General features: G+C 40.9%; 1 protein-coding gene across 1 annotated transcript in view; it reads left to right on the top strand.

Annotated features, from left to right (window-relative positions):
• Positions 1 to 23,734, top strand: part of LOC127575007 (glutamate receptor ionotropic, kainate 2) — a 358,965-nt gene that overhangs the window by 178,354 nt on the left and 156,877 nt on the right. The window contains exon 7 of the mRNA XM_052024597.1: positions 3,086 to 3,259. Within this exon, the coding sequence (XP_051880557.1) occupies positions 3,086 to 3,259 (174 nt within the window). The remainder of the gene's footprint in view (positions 1 to 3,085; positions 3,260 to 23,734) is intronic.

Below are 23,734 nucleotides of genomic sequence, written 5' to 3'. Positions count from 1 at the left end.
TCATTACCTCGCGGCTCTTAAACTTGATCCCACGACATGAAAGCTAACATCCCATAAGCTTTCTTAACTACCCTATCCACCTGTGAGGCAACTTTCAGTGATCTGTGGATATGAACCCCCAGATCCCTCTGCTCCTCCACACTGTCCAGAATCCTGCCATTAACCTTGTACTCCGCCTTGGAGTTTGTCCTTCCAAAGTCGACCACCTCACACTTCTCCAGATTAAACTCCATCTGCCACTTCTCAGCCCAGCTTTGCATCCTATCAATATCTCTCTGCAATCTTCGACAGTCCTCCACACTATCCACAACACCACCGATCTTTGTGTTGTCTGCAAACTTGCTAACCCAGCCTTCCACCCCCTCATCTAAGTCATTAATAAGTATCACAAAAAGTAGGTGCTCCCAGAACCAATCCTTGTGGGACACCGCTAGTCACAGCTTTCCAATCTGAATGCACTCCCTCCACCACAACCCTCTGCTTTCTTCAGGCAAGCCAATTCTCAATCCACACAGCCAAGCCTCCCTGGATCCCATGCCCTCTGACCTTCTGTAGAAGCCTACCATGTGGAACCTTGTCAAAACGCCTTCTTAAAATCCATATAGACCACATCTACTGCACTAACCTCGTAAATCTGCCTGGTCACCTCCTCAAAAAATCCTATCAGGCTTGTGAGACATGATCTTCCCTTCACAAAGCCATGCTGGCTGTCCCTAATTGGTCCACGATTCTCTAAGTGCTCTAAGAATCCTTTCCAACAGCTTGCCCACCACAGACGTAAGGCTCACTGGTCTGTAATTCTCTGAACTATCCATACTACCTTTTTGAATAAGGGGACAACATTTGCCACCCTCCAATCCTCCGGTACCATTCCCATGGACAACGAGGACTCAAAGATCCTAGCCAATGGTTCAGCAATCTCCTCCCTCACCTTGCGGAGCAGTCTGAGGAATATTCCGTCAGGCCCCGAGGACTTACCTGTCCTAGTATTTTCTAACAGCTCCAACACATCCTCTATCTTAATATTTACATGCTCTAGAACATTAACCTTACCAACACTGTCCTCAGCGTCATCAAGGCCCCTCTCCTTGGTGAATACTGAAGAGAAGTATTCATTGAGAACCTCACCCACTTCCACAGCTTCCAGGCACATCCTCCCACCTTTGTCTCTCATCGGTCCTACCTTTACCCTCGTCATCCTTCTGCTCTTCACATAAGTGAAAAAAAGCCTTGGGATTTTCCTTAACCCTACTCGCCAAGGCCTTTTCATGTCCCCTTCTTGCTCCTCAGCCCCTTCTTAAGTTCCTTCCTTGTTACCCTATATTTCTCATGAGCCCTATCTGATCCTTGCTGCCTACACCTTATGTATGCTGCCTTCTTCCTCCTAACTAGTTGTTCCACTTCTCTTGTCACCATTCCTTCACCCTGCCATTCTTTCTTTGCCTCACTGGGACAAATTTATCCCTAACATCCTGCAAGAGATCCCTGAACAACAACCACATCCCCATAGTACATTTCCCTTCAAAAATGTCATCCCAATTTACTCTCGCAAGTTCTAGCCTTATAGCTTCATAATTTGCCCCTCCCCAGTTAAATATCTTCCTGTCCTCTCTGCTCCTATCCTTGTCAATGACAATGCCAAAGGTTAGGGAGTGGCGGTCACTGTCCCCCAAATGCTTACCCACTGAGAGATCTGTCACCTGACCCGGTTCATTACCTAATGCTAGATCTAACATGGCATTCCCTCTCGTCAGCCTGTCAACATAGTGTGACAGGAATCCGTCCTGGACACACTTAATAAACTCTGCCCCATCTAAGCCTTTGGTACTAACCGTGCCAATCAATGTTTGGGAAGTTGAAGTCTCCCATGATAACAACCCTATTATTCTTGTACCTTTCCAAAATCTGCCTCCCAATCTGCCCCTCAGTATCCCTGCTGCTACCTGGGGGCCTATAGAATACTCCCAGTAGAGTAACTGCTCCTTTCTTGTTCCTAACTTCCACCCATCTGACTCTAGAGAGGATCCTTCTACATTATCCACCCTTTCTGCAGCTATAATAGTGTCCCTGACCAGTATCGCCACCCCTCCTCCTCTTCTCCCACCCCCCCCTCCCTATCCCTTTTAAAACACTGAAATCCAGGAATATTCAATATCCATTCCTGCCCTGGTGACGGCCAAGTATCTGCAAGAGCCACAATATCATAGTCCCATGTACTTATCCAAGCTCTCAATTCATCACCCTTATTCCTGATACTTCTTGCATTTAAGTAAATGCACTTTAGCTTATCCACCTTTCTACTTTTATACCCTATACTCTGCTTCTCCTTCCTCAAAGCCTCTCTACATGTTAGATCTGACTTTTCCCCATCCACTTCTTCCTCTGACCTACCCCTCTGGTTCCCATCCCCCTCGCAAACTAGTTTAAACCCTCCTGAACCACCCTAGCAAACCTGCCTGCAAGGATATTGGTCCCCCTCAGGTTCAGGTGTAACACGTCCTCTCTGTACAGGTCCCGCCTTCCCCAGAAGAGATCCCAATGATCCAAAAATCTAAAACCTTCCCTCCTGCATGAACTCCTCAGCCACGCATTCATCTGCCATCTCCTCCTATTCTTACCGTCACTATCACATGGCACTGGCAGCAATCCTGAGATTGCTACCCTTGAGGTCCTGTCCTTCAGCCTTCTGCCTAGCTCCCTAAACTCACTTTTCAGGACCTCATCCCTCTTCCTACCTGTGTCGTTGGTACCAACATGTAGCATGACTTCTGGCTGTTCTCCCTCCCGCTCAAGAATGCTGTGAACCCGATCAGAGACATCCTGGACCCTGGCACCTGGGAGGCAACATACCATCCGGGATTCATGCTCACTGCCACAGAACCTCCTTTCTGTTTCCCTGACTATCAAGTCCCTATCACTATTGCCCTCCTCTTCTCCTCCCTTCCCTTCTGAGCCGCTGTTGTGGATATAATGTAGATATTAGTTGTAGATATAATGGCACAAGCACAGAGGGATACAATAACAGTCAGAATATTCAGTCCAGAACAAACAACAACTTGTCTTGATGCTGGATCTTCTGTTTCAGGACATTTTTGCCCTGGACTTGGAGCCTTACCGTTACAGTGGAGTGAACATGACGGGGTTCCAGATTCTCAACACTGAGAACAGCCAAGTCGCCTCCATAATTGAAAAGTGGTCAATGGAAAGATTACAAGCCCCCCCGAAACCGGGCTCCGGTTTACTGGATGGATTTATGACGGTATGAGAAAAGGTTATAAAAAGTGCTGCATGCTATCATGTTGCAAAAATGTCAGTTTTATTCAAGTCAAGAAACAACAACGTGACCGCAGTGCGAAATGATATCCAATGTCCTGTCAGAAACCTCAAAGTATAAAATGGGAACATTGGCCCAAAGTATGTAGCTTTTGCCAGTGCTTCTGTTGAGAACTGAAGAGGGGTGCTCTTTGAGGGTCAGCTCATACCTTGTGGATGGTACTGGAGGTTGCAAGCTGGTGCACCTGATCTCCTGCACCGTTGCTGCATGCATCAGACTTCAGGGCAGAGTTCAGATGCACTGGTGAGGAGTTGGATAAACTCCGCATATGGCCCCTCAGCTTTGGATCTGTCACGAATGGTGCATGCAGTACAAGCCCACTCCTTTGAATAGGATCACCGATATTTGTTGAAGAGATAAGTGCAGCTAAATGTTTCTTTTCTTGATTCTATTTAACAGCGAGGGGTATAAGACCATCAGAGTGGTATGGCGGCAGGGCCTGATGCCTGAGTGCCTCTCGTGGATCACTCTGCTTCACAGAATGTTGACGGCAAAAAGGCCTAAAACTTTGTTGGGCACATATGGCTTCTAGATACAAGTTCAGCCACAGGAATAGTGGGGAAAGTTGAATGTAGGGAGCAGATAGGATTAGTCGTGATCTGGTCCATTATATTTCTTCATGCATTGATGCATTGTGTGTTCATTGAATTATTAGTTTGCTTAAAAAGGTTCAATTAAAGCCCTAAATTATAGCAGTTTGATGGGCAATGTGTTACTCTTTTTTTACAAGTAATTTGTTGGTTTTATCACTTATAATTTCTCTTTAGCTCCTTTCATGTAATCCAAAACCACTAAGCAGTCAATGAAGCAGTCTTGAAGTTCAGTCATTATTATAAAGTAGGAAACACAACCAGCAATTTGCTCACAGAAAGCTCTCACAAAGAGCAGTGCACTAAAGACCAGATATAGGGCTGGGGGTTTAGCCATTTAAACGGCAGTATTTTCCAGACTTATTAACCTGTCCTATCAAACATTGGTCCTAGACAGACCAAAAAAGGCTGAATCTGTGAGTTTGCTCTGCCACTGGATCCAGTAGACTCCCAGGATTTCAATGGGGTTTGTAGTTTATCGGATTAGGAGGAAATAGGGAAGATTTTTATTAAACTAATTGTTTTAGTTTAATATTTTAAATTACTTCTAAGATTTTAGTTACCTTTTTCATCTTTGAAACATTTTTAAACATTTTTAATTTAAAATTATTTACTTAAATTTCAATAGTTTTTAAATGTATCTGAATGTAATGCACAGTTTAAAAACTTTTAAAATCCTTCATAACTTTTACAGCTGGTAAGGCTGGGAGTTTGGCTTTTCCGGCTGAGAAAAGCCTTCAGGGATATTTTGAGGGTGTGTCCTCCTGACTGTGTCACTGGAGATCCTGCCACCGCTGAGAACCCTCAGCAAGGGCTTAGGGTATCTTGGGCTACCATATCTGGTTGTCTGTATCTGGACTGAGTAAGTACTTTGGTGGGGGAATTGTGGATGGCGATTCAGGTGGGTGGATGCTCTGGGCCATTCAGTTCCACAATTCTGATTGCAGGACATTTAGTTACCAGAACTCCCTGGCTATTCTTCAAAAATAGTGTTGTGAATTCTTTCACATCTAGGGACTGGAGAGGACTTCAGTTTAATGACTTTTCCAAAAGCAACAGCTTCAACAATCCTTCAACAAACAGCTCCCTCAGTACTGCACCACAGTGTTAGCTAAGATTTTGGTGCTCAGATCTCCGGAGCAGGAGTTGAACTCGCATCTTTCCACTGCCAAAGGAACCAATATGGCACGAGTTAAAGATGTGGAAAAGACTTCTCCCTAATGCTTTAGCTGTGTGGTAATGCCATCATTTTTAACTTTGAATATTCAGAGTAGTTTCACCTCCATCCTTGGTAGACTACAAACGCATGGAACTTCAACTACTCTTTGATATTGAGTTTAAATGAGGTCCACTGCTTTACATTCTTGTGCTTTGGCCCAACACTTTATGTAAACTGACTTGGATATTGCAGGATACATGGTAAGAAATTGTCCCATGTTGAGCAATGTACCAAACAGTGGCATTGCATGGAAGACTGGAGCGAGTTTCAGGCTGAGTCTACAGGGGAGTGTGTGTGCACACACTGTTTAAGCAGCATGAAACTGGACATGGACACGTGACTGAGCACCTTGCTTCTGTGATGGTGGGTTAGAGATCATATTGGAAGAAGAGGACACCCAGGGATAGATTTGGTGCAGTTAGAACACTCTTCCCTCACAAGAAATTTGCAGAAGGAATGACTTGTGAATTGCTGAAAAACCTACTTAGTTGTTCCATTGGAGCTGTATCATTTTCTCTAATGGTCTCTGCACAATGCTGCGGTAAGGACTGCCCTTGAAGGAGCACTTAAGCAGGCTTGTTTTAGTTAGAGTCTGGTTTTCCCCTCACCTCTTTACACAGGCTATATTCCCACTGCTGATGCAGGGTCCCAACCTGAAATGCTGAACATTCCTTTGCTTCCACAGATGCTGCTTGACCCACATTCAATTCCTCCAGCAGTTTGTTTTTTGTTCCATTAGGGACATCATCACTTTGCCACCGACTACAAAATTCGGGCCAAATACATCAGTGGCATGCACCATCTTATGCACCTCTTCGACACTGCCACAGTTAGGCTTCATTGCACAAAATTCATTCTCGTTATGCCAGACATGTTTATTTTTTCTTGTTTGTGCCCCTCTCACTGCAATATTTAACATCTATTTGGTGAGGTGAACAAAATCAAACATGCTGTTTGCTGTGTAGGATGACCAGTGTACTTTGAAGCCTTCTTATTACATGTGGACATCTTGAGAATTTGTATTGCAATCATAAGCAACACACACAAAATGCTGGAGGAACTCAGCAAGTCAGGCAGCATCTATGGAGGGAAATAAACAGTTGACGTTTCGGGTTGAGACCCTTCATCAGGACTGGAAAGGAAGAGGGCAGAAGCCGTAATAAGAAGGTCGAGGGAGGGGGAGGAGCATACGCAGGCAGGTGACAGGTGAGTTCAGGTGATAGGCGAGTCCAGGTGAGGGGGGGAGGTAGGAGGTTGGGGGTGGGAGAGAAGTAAGAAGCTGAAAGGTGATGGGTAGAAGAGGCAGAGGGCTGAAGAAGAAGGAATCTGGTAGGAGAGGACAATGGACCATGGAATAAAGGGAAGGCGGTGGGGAGTAGATGGGCGGGTCATAAGGTCGACGATGGGCAGGTCATGAGGGTGGGGGAAGGAGAAAAGAGAAGTGGGAAGGGGGCCACAGGAATGAGGGAAGACAAAGGAGAAAAAAAGGAGGGGAGAAGAGGGGAGGAGTTACCTGAAGTTAGAGAAATCGATGTTGAGGCCATCAGGTTGGATGTAAAAACATAAGAAGCTTTGTGCACTGAGAATTGATGTGTGGAGTCAGGAGAGGATTCTAGACTACCCAATCATATACATTTTAATGATTGGACAACTTAGAGAGAAAATTCCATGAAGGGAATGCAGATTTGCAAATCCTATTATACAATTTTTGGGTACGTATCCAGTTGATAAATTTGTATTTTTTAAATTTGCCTTTGAACACCTAAACATGGAAAGTTGTATGCCTTCTTTTAATACTGATGTGCTGGCAAGAGAAGTTGGACACATTTAACCCCAAAAGTACAAAGGTTGGGACTTTAGTTGATAAAGTTAAAGGTTTCCAATATTGTGGAAACTATAGCAATGAGAAGCTCAAGGCTGCGACTGCTGAAAATCATTAACAAAATGCAGAAAAAAACTGGAGTTACTGGGCAGCTCAGTTAGCATTTACAGAGGGAAGAGATGAGGAGGAAGAGCTTTGTCCTCACACATGTTGTGCTCTGCTTCCAAAATTCAGGTCATTGACTAATAGAATCTAATTTTGGAAGTGAAGTGCAAGATGCACTATTGGACATTTAGCACGAGTGACCAACAATGAATTTCTACTCCCTTGGTAAATACTGAGATGCAGCAAAATTGTTTCCACTTCTATCAGCTTCTCTTCCACACCCCCAGGCCCTGCATTCCCCCATCTGTCTTCTTCCACCTCATCTATTCACATATTTTATATGCTATGGAAATCTTTAATTTATCTCATAAGGCCTCCTATTATCTCCTGTTAATATCATTTCAGCCACTTAGCTGCCTCCTGTCGTACATTTAAGCACATTCTTTGGCCATTCTCTTTCTTTTCCTTGTGTTCTCTTTCCCTTCATGAAGCTTCTTTTAAAATTGCTGATTAATTGTAATAGAGGTTACTCCAGCCACAACCATTCATTCATTTGTTCTTGCTACAGATGGGGACCGACCTGCTAAGTGTTTCCAGCGATGTTCCATCCTAGCTACAGAAACTTTATTCGGTTGTGATCATGTTGAAGCTTCAGTGAGAATAGTTAATCTTTAAAGTTAGTCACAGTAATGCAAACAAAGTAGTCCAAATTTGAACCTGTTCCCTGTGTACTACTTAATGTGCCTGAAGTTGGAGTTTTGCATGCATAATTAAGATGACCTAACAAGCCTTCCAACGTCATTAGCATAACTCTTCCCTGCTAATTATCTCAACTATCATCTGTTTCAGCTTGTGTATTTTAATCTTTGCTGTGTTGCATTGTGACAGCACAGATTTTCATTCCTGAACTGTGCTCATTAGCTTAGAGGCTGTATTATTTTATTCATAACCTGAGGAAAGTAATCTTTCAGTCAGCAGCATCAACTAGAAAGTCATCAAACAAAATTTGACATCAAACCACACCAGGAGCTATTAGAAGAGCGGGAACCAAACATCTTGTTCAAAGAGCTGGTTCTTAAGGAGGAGAGAAATCGAGGAAGGGAAGAGGAGAGGTTTGGTGAGGGGATTCCATGGCTTGGGGCCAAAGACAACTAAAAAGCACACCCACCGGTGGTAGAACAAATAAAATCAAGGAAACATGCAAATCTAGAATCAGACACTTGCAGGGATCTTGGAAGGCTAGACCCCTGTAGATGTTTAAAAGCAAAGAGAGAGTGAGACTATATCTGGATTCATAAATGAGGATCGCAGCAGCTAACAACTCTTAGCAACTGTGACAGGTTGGGGCAACTAAAAAAAAATCCTGCATCAAATAGGTCGCACCTGTTGGAATTTACAAGTCATTCTTAAACACCATTGAATACCAGCAATTAAACTGATGCCCAAGCCGCATTTGGGGCAACTCCTAACTGAAAGCTAGATACAAAAGATGGATCATTCTTGAATTTGTTAAATTATCATTTTCAACACTGAGTGCATTTTTGGCAAAGAACCCTGATAATCTGCTCCAGTGTCAAGAGCCACTGTCATGCTCCCAATGGGAAGCAAAGCTTGCAGCAAATACACTGCGATAAATTGCAGGCATGCAGGGCACAAGTCATGGTCATGGACCCACAATCTTCCACACTACATTTTCTGCAAACAACGTTTCTCAATGGGAGTGTGAAATCAGCTCCTTTGTTCTATTTTACAATTGCTCTGCTGATAAAAAAAATTGTAGCCTGTGTAGTTCTGGCACTGTTTTCATAGAATCATACAGTGCAAAAACAGGCCCTTTGGCCCACCACATCCATCTTGACCATCCAAGTACTCATCTACACCCATCCCATTTTTTCTCTAACATTTCCTCAGTTCCTCCTCCTCCTCCTAAATCTTCTGCTACCTACCTACACTAGGGCCAATTTACAGTAAATGATTAACCTGTCCCCTTCAACTGGAAGGAAACCAGAGCACCCGAGGAAACCCTCATGGCCACAGGGCGAACATTCAAACTCGCTACAGACAACACCCAAGTCAGAATCAAACCCGGATTGTTCGAGCATAGAGACAGCCACACTAACTGTTGTGTCACTGTGAAGTTTATTGAGTTGCAAGCAAAAATGGCTGTGTATACATCACAAACTTGTATTTATGCAGCTTCTTTAAATAAGTAAAATGTGCAACGCAGTTGACTGAGTAATATCAAATTAATAGAGTTGTATAGGAGATGTAGGAATAGTGATCAAAAGCTTAGTCAAAGAAGCTGGTAATTGTGCACTGAATTTGTGTCAGATGTTGTGGTGATCAATATCATGGGAAGCCAAATCAATTTGTTAGTGATTCCTTATTAATGTCCTCATCAGTTAGCAAGATTTTGTTTTCAACTTACTAACATTCTTTACATTTAGTTAATGAGCTTGATCAAAAATTACAATGTGTCACACTACATTATTTATATTTCAATCTATTTCAAAGGAATGAAAGGTGTTTTCATGTTTCATTGTAAAAAGAACATAAAAGACTATATTAATCCACTAAGGCCCCCACTGTAGTTACAAACAAGGACTTGTGTATGCAATATTAAATCAAAGTTCCCAGTGATAAACTATCAGAAGGAGGGTACTTGTAGCTGCTTGTGCTCTTTTAGGAAAAGCTAGTTACTTTCAATGGGCCCAGTAATATTTCATAGCTAAATTCAAGTAACAATTTGGCAGCTTTTTAGGATGCAGAGTGTTATTCTGTACTGAAGAAGCTGCTTTTGCTTTCTAGATCTACTGAAAATGCTAAAAATTGAATAATCCAATAACTATTACTTATAGTAGTTACTTTATTTTAAAGTACCCTTTCTTCTTGTTCACCGGTTATGTTGATAAATAGCAGAATGTGGATCTGTGTTGTGATGTGGACCTTTGCAAAATCAAATTCAACTCAGACAAAATGGAATGAAGTGAGCAATATAAAACTGTTCAAAATTCAATGATAATCCATGTCAGTTCTAGGGCAGTCTATTAAAGCTAATTGCTACAGAAACTGACATCATGCAACTTGTTTTTAGATGGTGAATTTCATCTCTCCCTGATTCCCAGGGACCTTCCAGTTTATGGCCTTACCTCTCACTTTGTTACCACTCAGCCAAAATGTGGAATATAAATCATATCCATGTTCTGTCATTGCCCATATAAAGCAAGTCACTTTCTGAATAGTTTACAAAGACAACATTACAGAGCTGGTCAAATTTAAAAGGTATGAAAGGAACCCATTATTAGGTTCAACTTTGTGACCAAATGAATAATGTTGCAATAGTTTATCTCTATACATTGTTTTATGCAAACAATAAATTGAGTTGCACCTCACAATCTCTTCCAAGCAAATTATGATATACATTTAAAGTATTATGCCTCAGGAGGAATTGATGGAAGGCAAAACCTTTCTTCATTTGATATTTAGCCTTTCTTTAAACAAAGTTATTCCTTGCTGACATTATCAAGGCAAAGAATTATTAATGGAAGAGATAAGAGAACTGAGGAATGAATCACATATTTGTCTTTCATTATCCACTGCCAATGTTAAATTCTCACTGACTGAGAATAACATAAAACATAGAACATTACAGCACAGTACAGGCCCTTTGGCCCACGATGTTGTGCCAACATTTTATCCTGCTCTAAGATCTATCTAACCCTTCCCTCCCACTTAGCCCTCCATTTCTCTATCATTCTTGTGGCTATCTAAGAGTCTCTTAAATGCCCCTAATGTATCTGCCCCCACAACCTCTGTCGGCAGTCTGTTCCATGCACTCATCACTCTCTGTGTAAAAAAACTTACCCCTGACATCCCCCTTATATCTTCCTCCAATCATCTTAAAATTATGTCCCCGCATGTTAGCCATTTTCGCCCTGGGAAAAAGTCTCTGACTGTCCACTTGATCTATGCCTCTTATCGTCTTGTACACCTCTATCCAGTCACCTCTCAGCCTCCTTTTCTCCAAAGCGAAAAGCCCTTGCTCACCAAACCTATCCTCATAAGACATGCTCTCTAATCCACGCTGCATGCCTAGATGTAGCACAAAGCTGCCTTTAGTCTGCCTCAAGAAACTCTACTAATTCCAACTACAGAAGAATATTTGCTTCTGGATCAGATGTTTTCCATTAATCTATTACCCCACATGCATCTTTCTCAGGGGAAATTTAAGGCAAATGATAGCCATATATTGTGCACATGGTTCTGAGTTAAAACTGAACCACACCTATTTCTGATTGAATCTATAGAATTAGTATAGAGACCACTAATTCCTTGGCTTCTTTCTTGCTCTTATCTGTGAATCTCTATTGCTGCTCTACCATACATCCTATTATATACCAGTGTTTCCTTCAACTATATAACCAAATCTCTCTGCATTCTTTACATTGTACTATTCATTCTTACATCCCTTCTACCCTTTTGTTTTACCCTGACTTTCTTATCCTTCCATTCATGTTCTCCAGGTTGCATTGAAGATGTTGTGCAAATGTAATATTATAATTCCATTCATGTTTGAGCACATCGTAATGTTCTCTTTTTGTCCTCAGACCTATTGAACTTTGTTTCCTTATTCATGTACAGAATCTGGAGATTTCCAGTAATAATGCATGTGTCCACAGAGCCATAGACAAGCTGTCCTCAGATATGAGCTCAATCTGTTCTTACTCATTGGCAGTTTGTGAGTTTTTACTGACTGTTGAAAGTGATGGCAAACGTCAAAGAGGAAACTGGAGAAGATGAATGGAAGGATAAAGAAGTCAGGGTGAAATAAAAGAGATGTAAGAATGAAATAATACAAAGGAAAGAATGCAGAGAGATGTGTTTGTGTTAACATATTTACAGGTGAGCAATGAAGGAAGCATCGGTACATAATGAGCAGTATGGTGGAGCAGCAATGTTGCATGTTCTCTCCTTGATCATGTGAGTTTCTTTCAGGTGCTTTGCTTTGATTTCCTCCTACATCCCAAAGATGTGCTGGCAGGTTAATTGGCTACTCCCTCCCAACACCCCGATGGAGATTAATATCAAAAAGAATCAAAGGAATGTTGATGGGCATGAGTAAGGGTGAATAAGTTGCAGGGAAATAAGGAGAGGGGGAATGGAGTTGATAGGATTGGTCCCCTGGGAGCAGACATAGATCCAAATGGCCTCTTATGTTGTTATAAGTATAAAATAATGGCAAGTGATGGGTATTGCTCTCAGCAACAATGAAGCCAGGAGAGAAAAAGACTATAAGAAAATATTCACCCTTGGAATGAAGTCGTCATAGGAGACATTGGGATCTGATCAGTATTCCCTCTTCGTTTACATTACAGATAAAGTGATTGATAGCAATTTTTTGAAGATTTTAGTTCAAGTAGATTTAAATTTTCTAAAGAGGTGATGCTAAAGGATGTAAAACATTTATCACTTCCCTGGAAATTGCAACCACACATTTAGGGTGCTTTACCCTTTCGCAAAGGGATGGATTCAAAACAGCTTAAAATTAGAAAAAAACGTTCTAAAATGCCAATTACTCACTTCATGTAAATCTTAGAAAGAAAACTGATAGTTCTGTGGGTACTTCTGTATTGCTAAAGGAAAACTTTCCAAAGTATGATGTGCTTCCAAATGGAGATGAAAATGTGCCAGGTGACAGTCCCATTTTCAAATAACTTATCATGAACACCATGAGAACAGTGAGCTCTTGTCTAATGCATGGGCGTTTATGTGTTACCTTGTTAAATGCCATTCAGAAATCAAAATATACCTACAAGTTCCTCTCTATCGACTCTGCTTGTTACATTCTCGAAGAAATCTAGGATTTCTTGTCAAATGTGATTACCTGCTTTCTACCTCTAGGAACACAGGTGGAAACTATCTACTTCTGCCTTAGAAGTATCTGAAGACTGTTTTCACCAACTTTTGAGAAAGAGAGTTCCAAGGAGTCACAATCCTGAGAGAAAAATAAATTGCCTCATCTTTGTCTTAACCAGATGAAGCTTTGCTTTTAAACATTGACCCCTACTTCTAGACTCTCCCACAAGAGGAAACATCCTCTCCCCACCCACCCTGTCAAGACACCTCAAAATCTTATATGTTTCAAACATTTCCTCCCACTCTTCTGAACTCCAGTGGATACAAACCCATATTGTCCGAAGTTTCATCATAAAACTGAGAGTCACTGAGAGGTTCATAAGTCTAAATCTATCAGTTCTCACCTCTGCTGGATTCCAGGTGCACTTCTGTGCTTTTCCATTCTTTGGTGGTTCTTTGAAGTATATGCAAAACCCCATCATGAGGTTTATATTTGTGTCATTAATGTAGTCATGAAGCATAGACCAAAGAGTTTAGAAACCAAATGTGCTAGAAGTGCTCTGCAAGACAATGAATTTTCATCAGAAGCATTTAGCTGCAAGCACTCAGTATTGTTTGACTCCATTAGTGATATAGCAAGAAGCCTAAATGGCATTCTATCTTCATTCATTCTATTTAGCAATCTATTAAGGAGCTGATGCACAAGATGGACGAGTCTCTTTTGGCTTTCAAATCTGAAAATGTTTGAGCAATTTCACATTGTTTAAAAGAATTAAGTTGCAAATATAAATAATAAAGACCTTGTTGGGGGGAGTCCTTTGTTTTCTTTTGAAGTGATATTTTGCCTGGGGATGCATCAATGATATTTTCTAAGCAATGAAAAGGACTCCTGTAAATATTTCTAATAATAGGTTATCAAACTGAAGCATTAAATCACCACAACAGGTCAATGGTAGATGCTGTTTCGATGCTCTCCACTCTGTTCTGGACTAAATGGATATCAGCAGTTCATACGTCAGGCTACTGTTCATTGATTACAGCTCAGCATTTCATATAATCATCCCCTCCAAACTTATCACCAAACTCCAAGACCTGGGCCTCTATCCCCCCTTTGCAACTGGATCCTTGACTTCCTCATTGGCAGACCTCAGTCAGTACAGATCAGTAACAACGCCTCCTCCTCACTGATGATCAACACAGGTGCACCTAAAGGCTGTGTGCTTAGCCGCCTGCTCTCATCTTTTTACACGCATGACTGTGTGGCTAAGCACAGTTCCAATACCATTTACAAATTCACAGATGACACTACTGTTGTTGGCCGAATCATGGGTGTTGATGAGTCAATGAACAGGAATGAGTTAGAACACCTGGTTGAGAGATGCCACAATAATAACCTCATGCTGAACATCAACAAAAGCAAAGAACTAATTGTTGATTTCAGAAAGGGGACCTCGAGAGATTACATACCAGTGCTCATCGGTGGGTCAGAGGTGAAGAGAGTTAGCAGTTTCAAATTCCTGCGTATCTTGGATGACCTATCCTGGGCCTTGCACATAGATGCAATCACAAAGAAGGCATGCCAGTGCCTCTACTTTGTTAGAAGCTTAAGGAGATTTAGCATGTCACCAAATACTTTAATGAACTTCTACAGATGCACTATTGAAGTATCCTGAATCATTGCATCATGGCCTAGTATGGCAATTCCAATGCATAGGAATGCAGGAGGCTGCAGAGAGTGGTGGACACAGCATGGTCCATCATGGCACAGCCCTTCCCACCACTGAAAGCATCTACATGCATCTATAAAGCATCCTATCAAGGGTCCCCACTATCTACTACCATGCTCTCTTCTCACTGCCATTGTCAGACAGGAGGTACAAAAACCTGAAGTCCCACACCACCAGGTTCAGGACCAGCTACTTTCCTATAAGCATCAGGTTCTTGAACCGACCTGCACAACCCTAATCCTACCTCTGTAACAGAACACTACAGACCACCTCTTGTACTACCATGGACTTGTCTCTGATTGTATTTTTTGCACTAATGTCTTGTTTTGCACAGTCCATTTTTTCTTCACTGCCTTATGTTCTGTGTGTTGTTGTCTGAATCCACATGTCTGTGATGCTTCTGCAAGGAAGTTTTTCATTGTATCTGTACCTCACTCTACTTGTGCATATTGACAATAAACTTGACTTGATTTGACTTCTGTCTTCGCAGATGCTGCCTTACCAGCTGAGTATTTCCAGCATTTTCTGATTATATTTCAGATTTCAGGCATCTGCATTATTTTGATTTTCCCTCATCAATATTTCCTGGTGAATGGTAGGAATTCCATAATGGTTGCTTTGGTTTCATCCTCTTGCTTCTGTTGGTAGATGATAGCTGTTGCCACATTCTTTAGTTGTGCTGAGCTGCTGCCATTTCACCACATTGCTTTGGACTCTGTAGAGCAAATTAATGGAGCCCTTCACATCAATCTCTTTAGATGTTCTGTTTGGTCCGTCCTTCATTACCTTGGTGAATCAACTAATTCTGCAGATCTCTTCCACATTTCTCAGTTGCATCTGCTCTGTGACCTTGATCATAATGATAGATGGTATGGCCAGTAATTTTTCAAATTGTTCTCACACCAATCTTAAATTGGCTTGTGACTTGGTGGCCATCATCTGTAGTCCTGAGAGATGGCCAAGTTGGTACTCACAAGCTGTTCATACACTTTGCTATTTATTATCTGTGAATCACCACCCCTACTTCAGCTAAATCCATTCAAGGCCTCAAAATGAGCTACTTATTACATGCTTCCACATTTTTCTTCTTCTTGCAAACATGTTGGAGATTAATCACTACTTCCAATTGATCTCATCTTCTCCATTCTACTGTTCAAATCTTATTAAAATGTATTTATTATAATTATGGTACTGATTCTTTTAGCAGAGAGGTCCATGTGCTACTCCCATTTGCTGTGCCTTTTGAATATATTACAAAGGGTCTATTTGCTTGCAATTGAAATAGAAACCATCACAGGCTGAAGCACTTGAGGAAAAAAAACCTGAAGTGCACAGAAATGCAGGAACTGGCATATGGACTTGAATTAACTGCTGTAAGGCTGAGCTGATTGAGTGATTTTTACAGCCACCATGATCATTAATGTTTTTCACTGCATTTCCTCAGGTTGATAACTGCCTAAACATGAATTGTGCCGCTGAAATATTTCCATAATACAGGGGTAATCAGGCTTGGAGTTTATTTGCTCTTGCTATTTGATATTTTTGTGGAGATTGAACTGAATTTATACGGATATGAACAGGCAGGTCAGAGTTTTTTAAATTTTTTTTGTGATTTGGGCATTAATTATTGCCTATCCCCAATTGTCCCTGAGGAGATGGTGGTGAGCTGCCTTTTGAACCACTGTAATCCTTCTGGTGAAGGTGCTTCCACAGTGCTGTTGGGTTTAGATTGAGTGAAGGTGACGAATGTTTCCAAATCAAGATATGGTGCAACTTGGAAGGAAGACTATAGGTGGTTGTGTGTCCTTGTCCTCCATGGTGGTAGAGGTTGCAGGTTTGGGAAGGGCTGTTAGAGTAGCCAAAGTAAGGAACTGGAGTACATTTTGAAATAGGGTGTACACTACAGTAACTGTACACCGGTAATAGAAGGACTGAATTTTAAGGTGGCTAATGGGGTGCCTATCATGTTGCTGTGTTGTCCCAGATGGTGTTGAGCTACTTTTCTCATCTAGGCAAGTGGAGTGTATTCCATTATACTCCTGACTTGTACCTTGCCAATGGATGAAATATTTTGTCAGGAGATATTTGCCATAGGATACCTAGTTTCTGACTTGTTTTCTTAATAATAGTACATACGTAGTTAATGCAGTTGAGTTTCTGGTCAATTGTGACCCCTCCTCCCTCTCCTAGACTTTAATGGTGAGCCACTTAGAGATGGTAATACCATTGGATGTCAAGGATAGATGGTTAGACTCTCTCTTGTTAGAGATGATCATTGTTTGGCAGTTTTCAGGCACAAATGCTACTTGCCACCTGTCAGCCCATGCCTGAATGTTGTCTGGGTCTTGCTGAATGCAAGCATGGACTGTTTCATTTGTTGAGGAATTGTGAATGGAATTGAACTTCATGTCGTCATCAATGAATGATAGAGAAATGGGGGGGCTATATGGGAGGGAAGGGTTAGATAGATCTTGGAGCAGGATAAAATGTTGGCACAACATTGTGGGCTGAGGGGCCTGTACTGTTCTGTAGTGTTCTATGTTCTATGTTCAATGAACTTCCTGCTTTTGACCTTGTGATGGAAGTAAAGTCTTTGACGAAGCTACTGAAAGTGGTTGGGCACAGGATACTGCCCTGAGGAAATTCTGCAGTAATATTCTGGAATTGGGAGGATTGACTTCAGGTCAACTATATCTTTTGTGCAAGGTATGAGCCCAATTATTGATGTCCATTGACTTCAGCTTTGATGCCACATGGTCAAATGCTGCCTTGATGTTGAGGGTACAGGACTGACACAGTCATACAATGGATACATCATGTGCAGATCTACCAGGTGATGCATGAATAAAAGAGATTAATGGGTAGTTTTAATGCTGCCTCTCAACTCCAAATGGGCCAGCAGTTTGCACTTATTTCACAAGAATGTTTGACTCTGACAGATTTTGCTTTAAGCTGTGATATCTGAAATCACTCAGGTTGTTAATTGTTAAGAGTTATCCTTAAAGGGTCAGCATTTTTCTTGTCTCCTTGATAAAACCTACTGTGATAGAGGGAGGATAAACATAGTGCATACAGTATTCTGCTGGCAAAATTGCACTAACCATTTACACTAATATCAATTACAATTTTGCAGCCTGCTGCTTGTCAAAGGCTTTGGCAATTTGAACAGTTTGAACATCAATTAGCTGCTATTATCTTTAGCTAGGGTTAGGTTCAATATAAATTATAATACAAAAAACAGCTACAGTTCCATCAGAACAAAGACAAAAGGTCATTGTGCCAAAATGATAATGCTGTGTTTCTCAGTTAAAATTGAGCTTTATTGTTATGATCCAGAATTGTGCTATTGTTAACAGGGAAATAAACATAGTGGGCTGGATTGTCCAGATGGCTGCTAGGTAGCTATTTTATATGTACTTACAGCTGCAGTACAAGTCATTCCTCATCTCTTATTGTCCGTTGCAAACCCATGATGGAGTGTTTTTCAGTGGCTATACTGGGAGAGAGACACATCAGTTGGTAAAATGTGTGTTTTACTTACTAATTGTGGCACAGAAGGCAGCCAATAGACCTCTCAGGTCATGCCATCTACCAGCAAAGCAATCCCACCAGGAGCATTCCTCTTCTCCTTTTGCCCTGTAATTCTGCAGCTTATTCACATTTACATGCCCATTAAGTCCCCTATGGTTCTTTGGCCACATGCCTACCTTAACTCTAATTTATAGCCTGCAATTATTGTACCAGTACATCTTTGGGATGTGGGAGGAGACCAGAGCACTTGGGGAAAACCCAAGTGGTCAAGGGGAGAACATGCAAACTCCACACAGAACATTCAAGGTCAGGGTTGAACTTCTGTCTTTATAGAGTTGTGAGGTAGCTGCCTCACCATTCCATGCTCCATGTAAAGGGAATGATGCTCTAACATACTATCAGCACAATTCTTGATGTATTTTTGGATGTGAAATAGTTGAAACTTACGGTTGAACTACTTCATTAATTCATCTTCCAACTTGTTTAGAAATAATCAACTGCTTTACAAGAAAAGTCACAATTTGTTTTTTTCCAGTGGAACAATACATTTTTTCTACCCCCTACTTTTTTGCCCTGTGTCTTAGAATTAGAAAAAAAAAGATTTGTAATAGTTTAAATGTGAATCTTTAACTCAAAGTCTTTCATAGGTATGCCAGCAGTTTGTTCTAAAATCAAATGAGAAAAAGAAATAATTATTTCTTTGATAATCTGAGCGAATATCCACAAAGCATCCTTGTAGTAAAAAATCCAAAAAAATGCAAGAAATTGTCAGCAAGTCTGGCAGCATCTGTGAAAGGAGAAACGGTGTTAATCTTCAGCAAGATGATCTTACATCAGATAGAAAGTTCACTGCTCTGCATACATTTAGATGTCAATATCCAGGGATAAAAGACAAAGTTGAAGTTATGGACTCCTTTAAAATGGCAAAATGCACATCTGCTGGTATTTTAAGTTGCTGCCATTTGGAATACTTGGGTTCCAGATGTAGTGATTTAGAGGATATTTAAATTTTTAAATCTTAAGTTTTACTTACAGCGTGGTAACAGGCCCTTCTGGCCCAACGAGTCCGCGCCGCCCATTTTAAATCCATATTAACCTACCCGTACGTCTTTGGAATGTGGGAGGAAACTGCAGCACCCGGAGGAAACCCACGCAGACACGGGAGAACGTACAAACTCCTTACAGACAGCGACAGGAATTGAACCCCGATCACTGGTGCTGTAATAGCGTCGCGCTAACCGCTACACTACCGTTGTGTTTTGGTAGAAAGATATGAAACTGTTTCAAGCTGACTTAAAACGTGTCTATAATTTCAACTCTCTTCCTACATGCATAAACCCATAGCACAATATTGCTTTTCTGTAGATATACTGTACTAAAACATTGGGATTGTTGGGGTGGAGTAGCTTATACCAGCTTTGGATTACATCCACAATTTACTTTTAAGTGTTTAGCATGACATTGAATTCATGCTTGATTACTATCTTATTTGGAGTTTAGATTTCATCCCAAATAATTTATTATGATAATGAGGGAAGCTTAATATAGATGACACAAAATGTCCTTATGGTGCACATAAATGCGTGCAATAGTGTATAAAAATTAATTATCCTTTTAGTTTATTTAACATAGGACTGTATGTTTGATAATATAAATTAAGGGTGCATAAAAACATGTAAAACTAAGATTTCAACAGTTAGTTTAGGTACAAGGCTCCTGCACATTTTCAGCGCAGCTTTCAGACAATATCTCAAAGCATTTATATTTCTGATTATTGAAACAGGCATTCATTCTATATTGTTAGCACACTGATGAGAGTAAGGGGAATAGATTATCACTCTGATACCACATTGAATGGTTCTAAGGTACACAGTCCATGCATCTGCTAATGCTTTTTAACTGCATTGACTAGCTGTTCCAATCAATATTAATGTTTCAGGAGTCAGTTCCCAAAATTATTGTTGATATTTTTGTTGCAATGCAATTAACCATGCACGGCATCTCTCCCATCCTCTAATACTAAAATATGCTTAATATTGGTTTGAGTTATTAGTCTATTTGAATGTTCCTTGAAACAACAAGAGTACACTTACAGAGCTTTTGGTTGACTGACTTCCAATTGGATATTGAAATTCAGATAGTCTCCTACAATGGAAAGCAGAGCAAAAAAATATGTTAGTTCAGAATCAGAATCAGGTTTATTCTCACTGACATATGTTGTGAAATTTGTTGTTTTGTGGCAGCAGTACAGTGCAAGACATGAAGACATAAACATTACAAAAGTAAATAAAGCGTGCAAAAGTGAAATAATGAGGTAGTGTTCATGGGCTCATGGGCCGCTCGGAAATCTGATGGCAGAGGGGAAGAAGCTGTTCCTGAAATGTTGAGTGTGGATCTTTAGGCTCCTGTACCTCTTCCCTCCTTCCCCTACCTGTGAGAGTTAAAAATAGTTTTCCAATTTATAACATTTGTAACCTATTTGTAACATTGTAGAAGACAGTGGACAAGGAATTAAAGGCCAAATTGTACCTTTCTATTACCTACTCTGCAAATGTCTCTATTGTGGTATATGCAGTTCCAAATGCACAGTACTAAATCTTCCAAGAAAGAAGCTCTGCAGGAATCCTCCTCCCTCCACTGCCCCAAAGCAGTTGCATGCTGTTTGCAAGTCTCAAACTGAACCACTGACTCCATTCCTTCCTAAACCCAACCAGAAGTCTTCTACCATGCAGCAAAAATTCTTGCTGGTGCCTGGATCACAAAGACCAGGGGCTTTTGCTGTCTCAGCAGTGAAGAGAATGACCTGTCCAATCAGTGCACAGGGAGTTCAGACATTCTGATGGGATAGATATGAAGAGGATATTTCCTCTTGTGGGAGCAGTTGGAACCAAGGGCTGCTGTTTAAGAGTAAAGGATCACCCATTCAAGGCAGAAGTGAGACACCATTTTCCTTGCTCTAAGATTGATGTGTCTTTGGAATTCTCTTCCTCAAAGGAGGGTAGAAGCAATGTGTTTCAATATTTTTTTAAGACTGAGTAATATAGACTGTTGATAAGCAAGTGATGAAAGGTTACTATGGATAGACAGGTTTGCAGGTAACAGTAAGATCAGCCATGAACATATTAAATGGAGGAGCAAGCTTGAGGGGCCGAGTGGCCTACTCCTCCTCCTAGTTCAAACGTTTGGTGGCAGCCAAGCAGCAGCTGAGTTAGAAGGTTGGTGTTCCAGCTTTACTTCAGGATATGAACACCAAACTTAAGCTGACATAATTAGTGCACTGTTTTCATGGGATATTTCAAGAATGGTGTTTCTCCCATTGTTCTGGCCAACATACCTCTGTCAACCAATGCTGCCATAAATCCTTTCTTCAAAAGGAAAAGAGAGAAGATTTCTTCAAAAGGAAAAGAGAGAGAAAAGCAAAAGAAAAAAGCTGTGATTGCTGGAAATCTAAAATAAAATCAGAGAATATGAGAAACAGGGACAATTCCGCTGATAGAAAAATCAGACCACCTGATGAAGAGCATTCAACCTGAAATGTTAATTCTGTTTCCCTACGCACAGATGCTCCTTGATCTTCTGAACGTTTTCATCATTTTCTGTTTTTATTCAATTTTCCAGCATCTGCAACTTTTTGATTTTCATTCCATTTATTCTGAATTTCTGTGCTATCCGACATCTGATCGATGGACTTGAGGTTCTCAATACCATCCCAAATGCACCTTCTCCACTTTGAGTGGTTAAAGGCCAGAAGTTTCCAGGAGTCAGTGAGGATGTTGTATTTATTCAAGGAAGGTTTTAGAACATCCTTGAATCTGTTCCGTTGAACAACTGTTAATCCCTTGCTGTGGTAAAGCTTGGAATAAAGTGTTTGTTTCAGCAGTCTCATTTTAGGCATGTGAACAATGTGTTCTACACAGCAGAGCCAACTGATTGCAATTAAGACCTCAGTGCTCAGAATGTTAAACTGGAATAGGATGGTGATAATGGTTTGTTTATCTTTTCAATAGATTTGGAGGATTTAGTGGAGATACAATTTTCCTCAGTAGGCCAGTGTGTGTGCTGGTGCACTGAGCACAATGGATAATTTTATCATCAATATCTGCCTTCCCTGAGAAGTGTCTCCCAAGCTGTTGGACAGTGGTGCAGACCCAAGGCACAATATGGCTCCTCCTGCTCCTATTATAATGTTTTTATGCATTCCTGGATGATATCACTGATGACGTGGGTGCATACAGAAGAAAAATTGAAAGGCACCTGGGACAGATAAACAATGATAGTTTAGGATGGCCAGGGTTGCATAGTATGTCATTTGTACATTTGATAAAGATTTCTGTGCCACAAAGGGCAGAATCTGTTTGGAGGGATTCAAACACTGAGCTCTTGGAAAGAGAGTCACATATTGGAGAGATGGCAGACTCAAAGGGCAGAATGGCCTAATTTTGAAGTGATAAATGTAGTTGGATTAGGATGGTAAATTGTAAGAATGGAGGGGTTAAAGATTTAGACTCATACAGCACAGAAACAAGCCCCATGGCCCATGTCCATGCCAACTATCAAGTACTTATCTACACTAATCCTATTTATCAGCACTTGGTCCATAGCCTACTATGCCTTGGCAATTCAAGTGCTTGTCCAGATGCTTCTTAAGTGTTGTGAGAGTATCTGCCTCCACCACCTTCTCAGAGACTGTGTTACGGATTGAAGCCACCCTCTGGTGACAAAAGCCTTTCTCAGATCCCTAGGATGTCAAGGGAAAAGTATAAATGTCTGTTGTTTGGAGCATTACGTTCCCCAAAATGGAGCCAAGTGACTCTATACTGGGTTTAAAAAATCCAATGGACTATGTTTGTAGAATGGAAGCCCACTTCTTTTATATCTACTCTAGATCTAATAATTATCATTCTATCTTCTTACATTGAAGTGCTTTCTTCAATTAAGAGTTCAGCATTTGATCATATGCTGCATGTAATTGGCTTAACAATGCCTCCAAAATGAAATAATTGTTTTTAATCAAAGTTTTAATGTCACAGGTCAAAGGACCCTCTTAAATCTTATTATCCTGTTTTATCTTTAAACATCAACTAAAATGGTGGTTGACTGTTGGCATGGATTCAATACGCCAGAGGACCTGTTTCCATGCGGTATTACTCCTGACTCCATGACTCTATGAAATCAACAGTTGTTGGGCTATTCATCTGAATTAAGTCTAAATCTTCTCAATATCTTCAGGTTGGCTTTTGTAATCTTCTATAAAGCCCCTTTTGCTCCTGGTGGATTGAAACCACTATCAACATGCTGTTAGAATTCCCTAAGGAAGATTGATTAGCTATTATTGTTGACTTACAATGGTTAAGCTAAGCATGAAGATGTTTTGGTCCTCTCCAGCTATCTCATGGTTAATATCCCATGCTACATTGTATTTGTTGGTGTGATGTTGAGGGAAATTGATTGAGTGGATGTGCTTTACAAGGTGCTTTTGGAGTAAGTAACCCCACCCCCCAAGACCATGCTTTTAGCATGACTAGTGCTTTCCATCCATTAAGATGTACA

This window comes from Pristis pectinata, chromosome 10 (assembly GCF_009764475.1).
Source record: "Pristis pectinata isolate sPriPec2 chromosome 10, sPriPec2.1.pri, whole genome shotgun sequence".
Lineage (NCBI taxonomy): Eukaryota > Metazoa > Chordata > Chondrichthyes > Rhinopristiformes > Pristidae > Pristis > Pristis pectinata.
The sequence above is the reverse complement of the archived record's forward strand: the minus strand, read 5'-3'. Positions and strand labels throughout refer to the sequence as shown.